General features: G+C 44.7%; 1 protein-coding gene across 3 annotated transcripts in view; it reads left to right on the forward strand.

Annotated features, from left to right (window-relative positions):
* The first annotated feature begins 11,680 nt into the window (after positions 1-11,680).
* Positions 11,681-16,024, forward strand: part of IGSF9B (immunoglobulin superfamily member 9B) — a 100,585-nt gene continuing 96,241 nt past the window's right edge. For 2 of the 3 annotated variants that reach the window (XM_040326252.1, XM_040326254.1), the window contains exon 1: positions 11,681-11,844. In XM_040326252.1, the coding sequence (XP_040182186.1) occupies positions 11,778-11,844 (67 nt within the window). In that variant the 5' untranslated portion in view covers positions 11,681-11,777. The remainder of the gene's footprint in view (positions 11,845-16,024) is intronic. The other variant, XM_040326255.1, reaches the window with a different exon arrangement.

Genomic DNA, 16,024 nt, shown 5'->3' on the forward strand with positions numbered 1-16,024 from the left:
ATTATGAATATATATTGTTACCCTTAACACTAGAGGAAAAATAAATGAATGATTGGACACACGAAGCACTCATCGATTATCAATGTAGCAATTTATGTCTTATTCAATGTTAAAGGAGTTGTAAATAATTTTATTTTTTTTGCTGAAATGACTAACATAGGGCCAGATCCACAAAGAACTGCCTATCTTTAGGCAGGCGTAGCGTATCTCAGATACACTACGCCGCCGTAACTTAGAGCGTAGTTTTCTTATCCAGAAACAATTTGCACCGTAAGTTACGGCGGCGTATCGTAAATGTGCCGGCGTAAGTGCGCCTAAATCAAATGAGGAACAGGGGGGAGTGTTTTATGTAAACTAAGCATGACCCCACGTAAATGACGCTTTTTTCGAACGGCGCATGCGCGCGCATGCTCAGTATCACGTCGAATTTTCAAATTAAATTACGCCCGCTCAATGCCTAGACGACGTGAACGTAACTTACGCAAAGCCCTATTCGCGAACGATTTACGCAAACGACGTAAACGACGGAAAATTCGACGCTGTCCCGATGTCCATACCTAACATTGCGTACACCTCATAGACCCAGGGGTAACGTTACGCCGAAAAAAGCCTTACGTAAACGACGTAAAAAATGCTCCGGGCGGACGTACGTTTGAGAATCAGCGTATCTAGCTAATTTGCATACTCTACGCGGAAATCAACGGAAGCGCCACCTAGCGGCCAGCGTAAATATGCACCTAAGATCCGACGGCGTACTAAGACGTACGTCAGTCGGATCGAGCCCACATTCAGTCGTATCTTGTTTTGTGGATACAATACAAAGATACGACGGCGCATCGTAGAACTTACGCGGCGTATCAATAGATACGCTGGCGTAAGTTCTTTGTGGATCTGGCCCATAATAGTTAACTGATTCCGTTTAAAAACGATTAAAAATAGATAAAATTCAATCATATAATGTACCTGCAGTTTCCAGTTTCGTTTTTGCATGTTGTTTCCTGCCTCTGCTGTACAGAGCCACAGAGCCAATACAGGGCAGTGATGGTTTGGAAAACGAAACTGATTGGTGCTGAGGGGTTTTAGACACACAGTAATCACACCTCCTTGAAGTTAGTGACCACAGAGAGAAAGCTCCCAGTACTGTGGTCATCAGGAAACAGACAACTAGGAAGTGTGGAGATCAGAGAAGAATTACAGCAGTAGCTCCGTAAATTGCGTGGGCGCTCCGGCAAAATGCCCGGCGTAAGCGCGCGCAATTTAAATGATCCCGTAGGGGGCGGGAATCATTTAAATTAGGCGCGTTCCCGCGCCGATCGTAGAGCGCATGCTCCGTCGGGAAACTTTCCCGACGTGCATTGCGGCAAATGACGTCGCAAGGACGTCATTTGCTTCAAAGTGAACGTGAATGGCGTCCAGCGCCATTCACGAATCACTTACGCAAACTACGTAAATTTGAAATTTCGCGACGCTGGAACGACGGGTATACGTAACATTGGCTGCCCCTGCTAATAGCAGGGGCAGCCTTACGCGAAAGCCGCCGTACGGAAACGACGTAAACTGCGTACGCAGGGCTCGCGTAACGTTGTGAATCGGCGTTAGTATGCAATTTGCTGAGCACAACGGGAACGCCACCAAGCGGCCATCGCAAGAATGCAGCCTAAGATATGCGTGGCATAAGAGCCTTATGCCGCGCATATCTTAGGCTGCAGTCGGCATAACGAGGTTCCTGAATCAGGAGCATTCGTTACGCCGGGGCAAGTAAGCAATTGCGCTGTGTAACTATGGTTACACAGGCGCAATTGCTTCTTGAATCCGGGCCATGGGCTATAACATTGCATGTCATATATCAATCTCGTTTCTCTACGAGATATTTGCCTCTTGAGGTCACTTCCCCTCCAATGTGGAGTGTATCTTTCTATAGCTATAACCTCCAATAGGGAAGGATCCCTTTGATGATACAAACGAAAATGTCTCGAGACACTATGATCCAAGAACCCTCTTCTAATATTTGACAAGTGCTCGCCAATTCTGACATTGAGTGCCCCGGTGGTCCTCCCAATATATTGCAAATTGCAGGGGCACCTCAGCAGGTAAATTACCCCTACTGTACTGCAAGTAATGAACTATTTCATTTTATATTCTTTAGATGTAACCTGTGATGAAAAGGTGCAAGTTTTGATGGTTTTCGAATATTTACAGACACTGCATCTTTTACACGGAAAGAAACCCTTTAAAGCGGAGTTCCGGCCACAATTTCACTTTTTAAATATAAATACCCCTGTAATACACAAGCTTAATGTATTCTAGTAAAGTTAGTCTGTAAACTAAGGTCCGTTTTGTTAGGTTGTTACAGCATTTAGACACTTTATAAAATAGAAATTGACTGGGGCCATCTTAAGTGTGGGCATCATGAAGCCAAACTGTATGACTTCCTGGATTTCAGTCTTGCAAATCTCGCACATGCTCAGTGCTGCACAAGCAGTGTCAGATCAGGTTTCAGCACCTGTGCTGTCCAAGTCACATGATTCTTTGAGACTGGGGAGTGCACAGACTCCTGGAAAGTTACACCCACTACATTTCCAGGAGTCTGTGCAGTGTAGGTTAGGAAGCTTAAGCACCTTGGTGCAGGAAGTGGGAAGATTAACTATTCTGCCTAGCAACAACACTTTGAAGGCATAAAAAAAAAAAAAAAAATTCGTAAAGGACTAATGACATTTTTCTAAAACTACTGATGTAATGTTATATTTATGGGTGGAACTCCACTTAAAGTTTGATAACATACTCAGCTTTTGGGGAGGGTTTACCATGCTTGGGGCCAGAGTGTCTTTGATTTTTTTTCTATAAATGATATTCGGTTTATCTGGTAATTTTGCTCCCAAGATCCTGTCATTTTTCAATATTGAGTTGGCCCCACCTTTGCAGCTATAACGGCTTCAACTCATCTGGGAAGCCGTCCACAAGGTTTAGGAGTGTCTATGGGAATGTTTGACCGTTCTTCCAGAAGCACATTTGTGAGGTCAGGCACTTATGTTGGACGAGAAGGTCTGGGTCACAGTCTCCGCTCTAATTAATTTCAAAGGTGTTCTATTGGGTTGAGGTCAGGACTCTGTGCAGGCCAGTCAAGTTCCTCCACCCCAAACTCGCTCATCCATGTCTTTATGGACCTTGCTTTGTGCACTGGTGTGCAGTCATGTTGGAACAGGAAGGGGGCGTCCCCAAACTGTTCCCACAAAGTTGGGAGCATGTGCACAAGTTTGGGGTGGAGGAACTTGACTGGCCTGCACAGAGTCCTTCCCTCAACCCGACAGAACACCTTTGGGATGAATTAGTGTGGAGACTGCGAGCCAGACCTTCTCATGTAACATCAGTGCCTGACCTCACAAATGCACTTCTGGAAGAATGGTCAAACATTCCCATAGACACTCCTAAACCTTGTGGACGGCCTTCCCAGAAGAGTTGAAGCTGTTATAGCTACAAAGGGTGGGGCCAACTCAATATTGAACCCTACAGACTAAGACTGGGATGCCATTAAAGTTCATATGTGTATAAAGACAGGTGTCCCAATACTTTTGACAATATAGTGTTTATAGGGGATGTAGTAAAGTAAAGAAGTATATAGGGGGTGTAGGAGAGAAGTATATAGGGGATGTAGTAGAGAAGTATATAGGGGGTGTAGTAGAGAAGTATATAGGGGGTGTAGTAGAGAAGTATATAGGGGGTGTCGTACAGTAGAGAAGTATATAGGGGGTGTAGTACAGTAGAGAAGTATATAGGGGATGTAGTAGAGAAGTATATAGGGGGTGTAGTAGAGAAGTATATAGGGGGTGTAGTACAGTAGAGAAGTATATAGGGGGTGTAGTAGAGAAGTATATAGGGGGTGTAGTAGAAAAGTATATAGGGGGTGTAGTAGAGAAGTATATAGGGGGTGTAGGAGAGAAGTATATAGGAGATGTAGTAGAGAAGTATATAGGGGGTGTAGTACAGTAGAGAAGTATATAGGGGGTGTAGTAGAGAAGTATATAGGGGGTGTAGTAGAGAAGTATATAGGGGGTGTAGTAGAGAAGTATATAGGGGGTGTAGTAGAAAAGTATATAGGGGGTGTAGTAGAAAAGTATATAGGGGGTGTAGTAGAAAAGTATATAGGGGGTGTAGTAGAAAAGTATATAGGGGGTGTAGTAGAAAAGTATATAGGGGGTGTAGTAGAAAAGTATATAGGGGGTGTAGTAGAGAAGTATATAGGGGGTGTAGGAGAGAAGTATATAGGAGATGTAGTAGAGAAGTATATAGGGGGTGTAGTAGAGAAGTATATAGCGGGTGTAGGAGAGAAGTATATAGGAGATGTAGTAGAGAAGTATATAGGGGGTGTAGTAGAGAAGTATATAGCGGGTGTAGGAGAGAAGTATATAGGAGATGTAGTAGAGAAGTATATAGGGGGTGTAGTAGAGAAGTATATAGCGGGTGTAGGAGAGAAGTATATAGGAGATGTAGTAGAGAAGTATATAGGGGGTGTAGTAGAGAAGTATATAGCGGGTGTAGGAGAGAAGTATATAGGAGATGTAGTAGAGAAGTATATAGGGGATGTAGTAGAGAAGTATATAGGGGGTGTAGGAGAGAAGTATATAGGGGATGTAGTAGAGAAGTATATAGGGGGTGTAGTAGAGAAGTATATAGGGGGTGTAGTAGAGAAGTATATAGGGGGTGTAGTAGAGAAGTATATAGGGGGTGTAGTAGAGAAGTATATAGGGGGTGTAGTACAGTAGAGAAGTATATAGGGGGTGTAGTAGAGAAGTATATAGGGGTGTAGTAGAGAAGTATATAGGGGGTGTAGTAGAGAAATATATAGGGGGTGTAGTAGAGAAGTATATAGGGGATGTAGTAGAGAAGTATATAGGGGGTGTAGTAGAGAAGTATATAGGGGGTGTAGTACAGTAGAGAAGTATATAGGGGTGTAGTAGAGAAGTATATAGGGGGTGTAGTAGAGAAGTATATAGGGGGTGTAGTACAGTAGAGAAGTATATAGGGGTGTAGTAGAGAAGTATATAGGGGGTGTAGTAGAGAAGTATATAGGGGGTGTAGGAGAGAAGTATATAGGGGATGTAGTAGAGAAGTATATAGGGGGTGTAGTAGAGAAGTATATAGGGGGTGTAGTAGAGAAGTATATAGGGGGTGTAGTAGAGAAGTATATAGGGGGTGTAGTACAGTAGAGAAGTATATAGGGGTGTAGTAGAGAAGTATATAGGGGGTGTAGTAGAGAAGTATATAGGGGGTGTAGTAGAGAAGTATATAGGGGGTGTAGTACAGTAGAGGAGTATATAGGGGTGTAGTAGAGAAGTATATAGGGGGTGTAGTAGAGAAGTATATAGGGGGTGTAGGAGAGAAGTATATAGGGGATGTAGTAGAGAAGTATATAGGGGGTGTAGTAGAGAAGTATATAGGGGGTGTAGTAGAGAAGTATATAGGGGGTGTAGTAGAGCAGTATATAGGGGGTGTAGTACAGTAGAGAAGTATATAGGGGTGTAGTAGAGAAGTATATAGGGGGTGTAGTAGAGAAGTATATAGGGGGTGTCGTACAGTAGAGAAGTATATAGGGGGTGTAGTACAGTAGAGAAGTATATAGGGGGTGTAGTAGAGAAGTATATAGGGGTGTAGTAGAGAAGTATATAGGGGGTGTAGGAGAGAAGTATATAGGGGATGTAGTAGAGAAGTATATAGGGGGTGTAGTAGAGAAGTATATAGGGGGTGTAGGAGAGAAGTATATAGGGGATGTAGTAGAGAAGTATATAGGGGATGTAGTAGAGAAGTATATAGGGGGTGTAGTAGAGAAGTATATAGGGGGTGTAGTAGAGAAGTATATAGCGGGTGTAGGAGAGAAGTATATAGGAGATGTAGTAGAGAAGTATATAGGGGATGTAGTAGAGAAGTATATAGGGGGTGTAGGAGAGAAGTATATAGGGGATGTAGTAGAGAAGTATATAGGGGGTGTAGTAGAGAAGTATATAGGGGGTGTAGTAGAGAAGTATATAGGGGGTGTAGTAGAGAAGTATATAGGGGGTGTAGTAGAGAAGTATATAGGGGGTGTAGTAGAGAAGTATATAGGGGGTGTAGTAGAGAAGTATATAGGGGTGTAGTAGAGAAGTATATAGGGGGTGTAGTAGAGAAGTATATAGGGGGTGTAGTAGAGAAGTATATAGGGGGTGTAGTACAGTAGAGAAGTATATAGGGGTGTAGTAGAGAAGTATATAGGGGGTGTAGTAGAGAAGTATATAGGGGGTGTAGTACAGTAGAGAAGTATATAGGGGTGTAGTAGAGAAGTATATAGGGGGTGTAGTAGAGAAGTATATAGGGGGTGTAGTACAGTAGAGAAGTATATAGGGGGTGTAGTAGAGAAGTATATAGGGGTGTAGTAGAGAAGTATATAGGGGGTGTAGTAGAGAAGTATATAGGGGGTGTAGTAGAGAAGTATATAGGGGGTGTAGTAGAGAAGTATATAGGGGGTGTAGTAGAGAAGTATATAGGGGATGTAGTAGAGAAGTATATAGGGGGTGTAGTAGAGAAGTATATAGGGGTGTAGTAGAGAAGTATATAGGGGTGTAGTAGAGAAGTATATAGGGGGTGTAGTAGAGAAGTATATAGGGGTGTAGTAGAGAAGTATATAGGGGGTGTAGTAGAAAAGTATATAGGGGGTGTAGTAGAGAAGTATATAGGGGGTGTAGTAGAGAAGTATATAGGGGGTGTAGTACAGTAGAGAAGTATATAGGGGGTGTAGTAGAGAAGTATATAGGGGTGTAGTAGAGAAGTATATAGGGGGTGTAGTACAGTAGAGAAGTATATAGGGGGTGTAGTAGAGAAGTATATAGGGGTGTAGTAGAGAAGTATATAGGGGTGTAGTAGAGAAGTATATAGGGGGTGTAGTAGAGAAGTATATAGGGGGTGTAGGAGAGAAGTATATAGGAGATGTAGTAGAGAAGTATATAGCGGGTGTAGGAGAGAAGTATATAGGAGATGTAGTAGAGAAGTATATAGGGGATGTAGTAGAGAAGTATATAGGGGGTGTAGTAGAGAAGTATATAGGGGATGTAGTAGAGAAGTATATAGGGGGTGTAGTAGAGAAGTATATAGGGGGTGTAGTAGAGAAGTATATAGGGGGTGTAGTAGAGAAGTATATAGCGGGTGTAGGAGAGAAGTATATAGGAGATGTAGTAGAGAAGTATATAGGGGATGTAGTAGAGAAGTATATAGGGGGTGTAGGAGAGAAGTATATAGGGGATGTAGTAGAGAAGTATATAGGGGGTGTAGTAGAGAAGTATATAGGGGGTGTAGTAGAGAAGTATATAGGGGGTGTAGTAGAGAAGTATATAGGGGGTGTAGTAGAGAAGTATATAGGGGGTGTAGTACAGTAGAGAAGTATATAGGGGTGTAGTAGAGAAGTATATAGGGGGTGTAGTAGAGAAGTATATAGGGGGTGTAGTACAGTAGAGAAGTATATAGGGGTGTAGTAGAGAAGTATATAGGAGATGTAGTAGAGAAGTATATAGGGGGTGTAGTAGAGAAGTATATAGGGGGTGTAGTACAGTAGAGAAGTATATAGGGGGTGTAGTAGAGAAGTATATAGGGGGTGTAGTAGAGAAGTATATAGGGGGTGTAGTAGAGAAGTATATAGGGGGTGTAGTAGAGAAGTATATAGGGGATGTAGTAGAGAAGTATATAGGGGGTGTAGTAGAGAAGTATATAGGGGTGTAGTAGAGAAGTATATAGGGGTGTAGTAGAGAAGTATATAGGGGGTGTAGTAGAGAAGTATATAGGGGGTGTAGTAGAAAAGTATATAGGGGGTGTAGTAGAGAAGTATATAGGGGGTGTAGTAGAGAAGTATATAGGGGGTGTAGTACAGTAGAGAAGTATATAGGGGGTGTAGTAGAGAAGTATATAGGGGTGTAGTAGAGAAGTATATAGGGGGTGTAGTACAGTAGAGAAGTATATAGGGGGTGTAGTAGAGAAGTATATAGGGGTGTAGTAGAGAAGTATATAGGGGTGTAGTAGAGAAGTATATAGGGGGTGTAGTAGAGAAGTATATAGGGGGTGTAGGAGAGAAGTATATAGGAGATGTAGTAGAGAAGTATATAGCGGGTGTAGGAGAGAAGTATATAGGAGATGTAGTAGAGAAGTATATAGGGGATGTAGTAGAGAAGTATATAGGGGATGTAGTAGAGAAGTATATAGGGGATGTAGTAGAGAAGTATATAGGGGGTGTAGTAGAGAAGTATATAGGGGGTGTAGTAGAGAAGTATATAGCGGGTGTAGGAGAGAAGTATATAGGAGATGTAGTAGAGAAGTATATAGGGGATGTAGTAGAGAAGTATATAGGGGGTGTAGTAGAGAAGTATATAGGGGATGTAGTAGAGAAGTATATAGGGGGTGTAGTAGAGAAGTATATAGGGGGTGTAGTAGAGAAGTATATAGCGGGTGTAGGAGAGAAGTATATAGGAGATGTAGTAGAGAAGTATATAGGGGATGTAGTAGAGAAGTATATAGGGGGTGTAGGAGAGAAGTATATAGGGGATGTAGTAGAGAAGTATATAGGGGGTGTAGTAGAGAAGTATATAGGGGGTGTAGTAGAGAAGTATATAGGGGGTGTAGTAGAGAAGTATATAGGGGGTGTAGTAGAGAAGTATATAGGGGGTGTAGTAGAGAAGTATATAGGGGTTGTAGTAGAGAAGTATATAGGGGGTGTAGTACAGTAGAGAAGTATATAGGGGGTGTAGTAGAGAAGTATATAGGGGTGTAGTAGAGAAGTATATAGGGGGTGTAGTACAGTAGAGAAGTATATAGGGGGTGTAGTAGAGAAGTATATAGGGGTGTAGTAGAGAAGTATATAGGGGTGTAGTAGAGAAGTATATAGGGGGTGTAGTAGAGAAGTATATAGGGGTGTAGTAGAGAAGTATATAGGGGTGTAGTAGAGAAGTATATAGGGGGGTGTAGTAGAGAAGTATATAGGGGTGTAGTAGAGAAGTATATAGGGGGTGTAGTAGAGAAGTATATAGGGGGTGTAGTACAGTAGAGAAGTATATAGGGGGTGTAGTAGAGAAGTATATAGGAGATGTAGTAGAGAAGTATATAGGGGGTGTAGTAGAGAAGTATATAGGGGGTGTAGTACAGTAGAGAAGTATATAGGGGGTGTAGTAGAGAAGTATATAGGGGGTGTAGTAGAGAAGTATATAGGGGGTGTAGTAGAGAAGTATATAGGGGGTGTAGTAGAGAAGTATATAGGGGATGTAGTAGAGAAGTATATAGGGGGTGTAGTAGAGAAGTATATAGGGGTGTAGTAGAGAAGTATATAGGGGTGTAGTAGAGAAGTATATAGGGGGTGTAGTAGAGAAGTATATAGGGGGTGTAGTAGAAAAGTATATAGGGGGTGTAGTAGAGAAGTATATAGGGGGTGTAGTAGAGAAGTATATAGGGGGTGTAGTACAGTAGAGAAGTATATAGGGGGTGTAGTAGAGAAGTATATAGGGGTGTAGTAGAGAAGTATATAGGGGGTGTAGTACAGTAGAGAAGTATATAGGGGGTGTAGTAGAGAAGTATATAGGGGTGTAGTAGAGAAGTATATAGGGGTGTAGTAGAGAAGTATATAGGGGGTGTAGTAGAGAAGTATATAGGGGGTGTAGGAGAGAAGTATATAGGAGATGTAGTAGAGAAGTATATAGCGGGTGTAGGAGAGAAGTATATAGGAGATGTAGTAGAGAAGTATATAGGGGATGTAGTAGAGAAGTATATAGGGGATGTAGTAGAGAAGTATATAGGGGATGTAGTAGAGAAGTATATAGGGGGTGTAGTAGAGAAGTATATAGGGGGTGTAGTAGAGAAGTATATAGCGGGTGTAGGAGAGAAGTATATAGGAGATGTAGTAGAGAGTATATAGGGGATGTAGTAGAGAAGTATATAGGGGGTGTAGTAGAGAAGTATATAGGGGATGTAGTAGAGAAGTATATAGGGGTGTAGTAGAGAAGTATATAGGGGGTGTAGTAGAGAAGTATATAGCGGGTGTAGGAGAGAAGTATATAGGAGATGTAGTAGAGAAGTATATAGGGGATGTAGTAGAGAAGTATATAGGGGGTGTAGGAGAGAAGTATATAGGGGATGTAGTAGAGAAGTATATAGGGGGTGTAGTAGAGAAGTATATAGGGGGTGTAGTAGAGAAGTATATAGGGGGTGTAGTAGAGAAGTATATAGGGGTGTAGTAGAGAAGTATATAGGGGGTGTAGTAGAGAAGTATATAGGGGTGTAGTAGAGAAGTATATAGGGGGTGTAGTACAGTAGAGAAGTATATAGGGGGTGTAGTAGAGAAGTATATAGGGGTGTAGTAGAGAAGTATATAGGGGGTGTAGTACAGTAGAGAAGTATATAGGGGGTGTAGTAGAGAAGTATATAGGGGTGTAGTAGAGAAGTATATAGGGGTGTAGTAGAGAAGTATATAGGGGGTGTAGTAGAGAAGTATATAGGGGTGTAGTAGAGAAGTATATAGGGGTGTAGTAGAGAAGTATATAGGGGGTGTAGTAGAGAAGTATATAGGGGTGTAGTAGAGAAGTATATAGGGGGTGTAGTAGAGAAGTATATAAGGGGTGTAGTACAGTAGAGAAGTATATGGTATAGTAGAGGGATCAGAGCTGTCCGTGGTGCTGAATTGCGGTGTATGGGATGTACAGTATATAGGGGGTATAATGTACTATAGTGTAGGATGGTGTATAATATAGTATAGTGTACTGTAGTGTCATATAGTGTAGTATAGAATAGTATAATATAATATAGTGTATTGTAGTATAGAATAGTGTGGTGTAGTATATAGTATAGTGTAATGCACTGTAGTGTCATGTAGTATATAGTATAATAGAATATAGTGCCATGTAGTATATAGTATAGTATAGTGTAATATAGTGCCATGTAGTATATAGTATAGTATAGTGTAATATAGTGTCATGTAGTATATAGTATAGTATAGTGTAATATAGTGTCATGTAGTATAGTATAGTGTAATATAGTGTCATGTAGTATAGTATAGTGTATTGTAGTATAGAATAGTGTGGTGTATTATATAGTATAGTGTCATGTAGCATAGTATAGTGTACTGTAGTGTCATGTAGTATATAGTATAATAGAATATAGTGTCATGTAGTATAGAATATTGTGGTGTAGTGTCATGTAGTATAGTATAATATAATAGAATATAGTGTCATGTAGTATATAGTATAATAGAATATAGTGTCATGTAGTATAGTGTAGTGTAATACAGTGTCATGTAGTATAGAACAGGATCTTATGGTGCGGCTGTGTACAGGGGACCGGCGCTGTCCGCGGTCGGTGGTGCTGAATTGCGGTGTATGGGAAGGGGGGGTCCTGTATTCGGTAGTGTTCCGGTTCAGGCGGTGATCGGTGGTGGTGGGGGGCGGATCTTGTACGGACAATGTTAGAGCCGGGGCCGGTGCAGTGCCGGGACAGGTCTCGGTAAGAGGACAGAGGGGCCTCGGTGGTGCTAGTTGGGGACCCAGCATTGCGCATGACACTGCGGCTGTCCTTTGGCCTGGCCCCACCCCCTCCTCGCTGACTGGCGCCTCCCCCGACCAATCAGCGCCTCCCCTGGAGCGGGGCCGGCCAATGGGCGCGGTGAGGGGGCGGGAGCGGCCGCTATAGTCGGTGTCCGGTGCGGGCAGAGCGGAGATGGAGATCGGAGGGGGATGACACGGCGGGGAGGATGAGGCTCCGGAGCGACCATCGTACGATCTACTATGATCCGCTATGTGCGACATTTCATCGCCTTCATCTTCGCTGTGTGCGCCCCTCCCCGGGCTCAAGGTGAGACCGACCGACCCACCGGGGCTGCCTGCTCTGCCAACTACCCCACTACTACTACCTTCCAACTATCCTACACCCCCCTCCCCCCTGACTGTCTCCCCCAAACCGTTCTGATCCCAAGGTGCCCTCAACCCCAGATCCCCCCTGTGTACCCCCCTCCTCTCTACCCTCTGATAACCCCCCCCTCTATGATCATAATACCCCCTCCTTCTGTGCCCCACGACTCCCCGTCTGACCCCAAGGTGCCCCCAACCCCAGATCCCCCCTGTGTACCCCCTTCCTCTTCTCTCTGTGTACCCCCTTCCTCTTCTCTCTGTGTACCCCCTTCCTCTTCTCTCTGTGTACCCCCTTCCTCTTCTCTCTGTGTACCCCCCTCCTCTTCTCTCTGTATACCCCCCTCTTCTCTACCCTCTGATAACCCCCCCCCCCCCTATGATCATAATACCCCCCTCCTTTTCTGCCCCACGACTCCCCGTCTGACCCCAAAGTACCCCACAATACCCCTTCTGTCTCCCCTCCAATACCGCAAAAAACGTACCCCTGGGGACTACTAATACCCCAGTATTCCCTCCCCTCCGCCTTCTTACCACAGTACCCCCTTTATTACCCCCCCTCTCCCACCCCCCAGTCTGTCCTCTAATTCCCCCTTCATGTCTCTCCCAAAATCACTTCCCCTCCCCTTCCCATGTCTATACCTGTACCCCTTTCCCCCCTGATTTTCTACCCTCTAATACCCCAATACTCCCTCCTGTCTGCCCTAATACCCTCAGTACTCCCTCTGATACCCCAGTACCCCCATTCACACTGCCAGCCCTCTAATGTCTGTATTTCACCCCCACTACCATTTTCTGCCTTCTAATACCCCAATACTCCCTCCTGTCTGACCTATTACCCCCGAGTACTATCTCTAGTACCCTAGCACCCCCTTCCTTCTGTCTGCCCTCTAATACCCTGGAGGTCCTCTCCTCCCTGACACCCCCATCTTTTCTGTTATTTTCCTGTCTGCCCTAATATCCTCAGTACTCCCTCTGATACCCCAGTACCCCCATTCCTCCTGCCAGCCCTCTAATGCCCTCTTATGTCTGTACTCTACCCCCATTTTCTGCCATCTAATACCCCAACACTCCCTTCTGTCTGCCCTAATACCTTCCAGTACTCTATGCAATACCTCAGTAACCCCCTTCCCCCTGTCTGCCCTCTAATACCCCAGTGTCCCCCCTTCTTCCCCTGTCTCTCCTCTGTTACCCCCCCCCATACCACCCTCCTGTCTTTCCATAAATGTATCTAAAATGCCTCTTTCTGCCTGATCTGCCACCCCCACCCCTCGTCTCTTCTGTGCTCTTACCCCAAAGTCTACCCTTTCCTCTCCTGTCACTAGTTGCTACTTAGGGAGGCAGTAGGACTCTATATTGCTGATCATTGGATGGGGCAGTAGAATTCTATCTTCTGTCATTGGATGAGGCAGTATGATTATCTCTCCTCACTAAATGGAGCAGTAGGATTATCTGTTTTATTGGATGGGGCATTAGTATCATCACTCTGATCATTGGATGGAGCAGTTGGATTATCGCTTCCTATTGGTTGGGGTAATAGAAAAATCACTTCTCATTGGATGGGGCAGTAGTGTTATTCTGCTGATCACTGGTTGGGGCAGTAGGGTTATCTCTCTGATCACTGGTTGGGGCAGTAGGGTTATCTCTCTGATCACTGGTTGGGACAGTAGGGTTATCTATCTGATCACTGGTTGGAACAGTGGAGTTATTCTTTCTGATCCCTGGTTGGGGCAGTAGGGTTATCTCTCTGATCACTGGTTGGGACAGTAGGGTTACATCTCTGATCACTGAATGGGGCAGTAGGGTTATCTCTCTGATCACTGGTTTGGACAGTAGGGTTAACTCTCTGATCACTGGTTTGGACAGTAGGGTTAACTCTCTGATCACTGGTTTGGACAGTAGGGTTACATCTCTGATCACTGAATGGGGCAGTAGGGTTAACTCTCTGATCACTGGTTTGGACAGTAGGGTTAACTCTCTGATCACTGGTTTGGACAGTAGGGTTAACTCTCTGATCACTGGTTTGGACAGTAGGGTTAACTCTCTGATCACTGGTTTGGACAGTAGGGTTAACTCTTTGATCACTGGTTTGGACAGTAGGGTTAACTCTCTGATCACTGGTTTGGACAGTGGGGTAACTCTCTGATCACTGGTTTGGACAGTAGGGTTAACTCTCTGATCACTGGTTTGGACAGTAGGGTTACCTCTCTGATCACTGAATGGGGCAGTAGGGTTACCTCTCTGATCACTGGTTGGGGCAGTAGGGTTACCTCTCTGATCACTGGTTGGGACAGTAGGGTTATCTCTCTGATCACTGGTTGGGGCAGTAGGGTTATCTCTCTGATTACTGGTTGGGGCAGTAGGGTTACCTCTCTGATCACTGAATGGGACAGTAGGGTTATCTCTCTGATCACTGGTTGGGGCAGTAGGGTTACCTCTCTGATCACTGGTTGGGACAGTAGGGTTACCTCTCTGATCACTGGTTGGGGCAGTAGGGTTACCTCTCTGATCACTGGTTGGGACAGTAGGGTTACCTCTCTGATCACTGGTTGGGGCAGTAGGGTTATCTCTCTGATCACTGGTTGGGGCAGTAGGGTTACCTCTCTGATCACTGGTTGGGACAGTAGGGTTATCTCTCTGATCACTGGTTGGGGCAGTAGGGTTACCTCTCTGATCACTGGTTGGGGCAGTAGGGTTATCTCTGATTACTGGTTGGGGCAGTAGGGTTACCTCTCTGATCACTGAATGGGACAGTAGGGTTATCTCTCTGATCACTGGTTGGGGCAGTAGGGTTACCTCTCTGATCATTGGTTGGGACAGTAGGGTTACCTCTCTGATCACTGGTTTGGACAGTTGGGTTACCTCTCTGATCAGAGGGGGGTACACAGGGGGGATCTGGGGTTGAGGGCACCTTGGCACACATGGCACTGAATTCATGAATTACAGATGACATCATCCAGAGCCTCCGCGCTCCGACCGTCACCTCCCTCCTGCACTTCTACACGACTTGTGACACTGACTCACACTAATGAGATGTGACAAGATACTGGTTGAGGCAGTAAGGTTATCTCTCTGATCACTGGTTGGGGCAGTAGGGTTACCTCTCTGATCACTGGTTGGGGCAGTAGGGTTACCTCTCTGATCACTGGTTGGGGCAGTAGGGTTACCTCTCTGATCACTGAATGGGACAGTAGGGTTATCTCTCTGATCATTGGTTGGGACAGTAGGGTTACCTCTCTGATCACTGAATGGGACAGTAGGGTTATCTCTCTGATCACTGGTTGGGGCAGTAGGGTTACCTCTCTGATCACTGGTTGGGGCAGTAGGGTTACCTCTCTGATCACTGGTTGGGGCAGTAGGGTTATCTCTCTGATCACTGGTTGGGGCAGTAGGGTTACCTCTCTGATCACTGGTTGGGACAGTAGGGTTACCTCTCTGATCATTGGTTGGGACAGTAGGGTTACCTCTCTGATCACTGGTTGGGGCAGTAGGGTTACCTCTCTGATCACTGGTTGGGGCAGTAGGGTTACCTCTCTGATCACTGGTTGGGACAGTAGGGTTACCTCTCTGATCACTGGTTGGGACAGTAGGGTTACCTCTCTGATCACTGAATGGGGCAGTAGGGTTATCTCTCTGATCACTGGTTGGGGCAGTAGGGTTACCTCTCTGATCACTGGTTGGGACAGTAGGGTTACCTCTCTGATCACTGGTTGGGACAGTAGGGTTACCTCTCTGATCACTGAATGGGGCAATAGGGTTATCTCTGATCACTGGTTGGGACAGTAGGGTTATCTCTTTGCTATTGTATGTGGGTTACATCCATAGAGGTGCCGTGCACTCTTATGGAGCATTGTCAGTCGCAGGACATCCCATATCCAGGTGTTGGCACTTCCTAACCTGCAGCAGCTGTTGGCATTTGCAGCACCGCAGTGGAGTCTGTCTTGGCATCATAGTTGTGTGCAGGCCAGGCCTTGGCAGAAGCACAGAGAGGGCAGAGGAGGGACACAGAGTAAATGAGGTCACTTCATCTAGTAATTCCACAAGAAGACATTTCCCTTTATGTTGTGTGACCCCGCCATGTCCTCTCCGGCTCTCCTGTGCCATTCTGGGTATTTGATGGGGGGGTG

This window comes from Rana temporaria, chromosome 10 (assembly GCF_905171775.1).
Source record: "Rana temporaria chromosome 10, aRanTem1.1, whole genome shotgun sequence".
Lineage (NCBI taxonomy): Eukaryota > Metazoa > Chordata > Amphibia > Anura > Ranidae > Rana > Rana temporaria.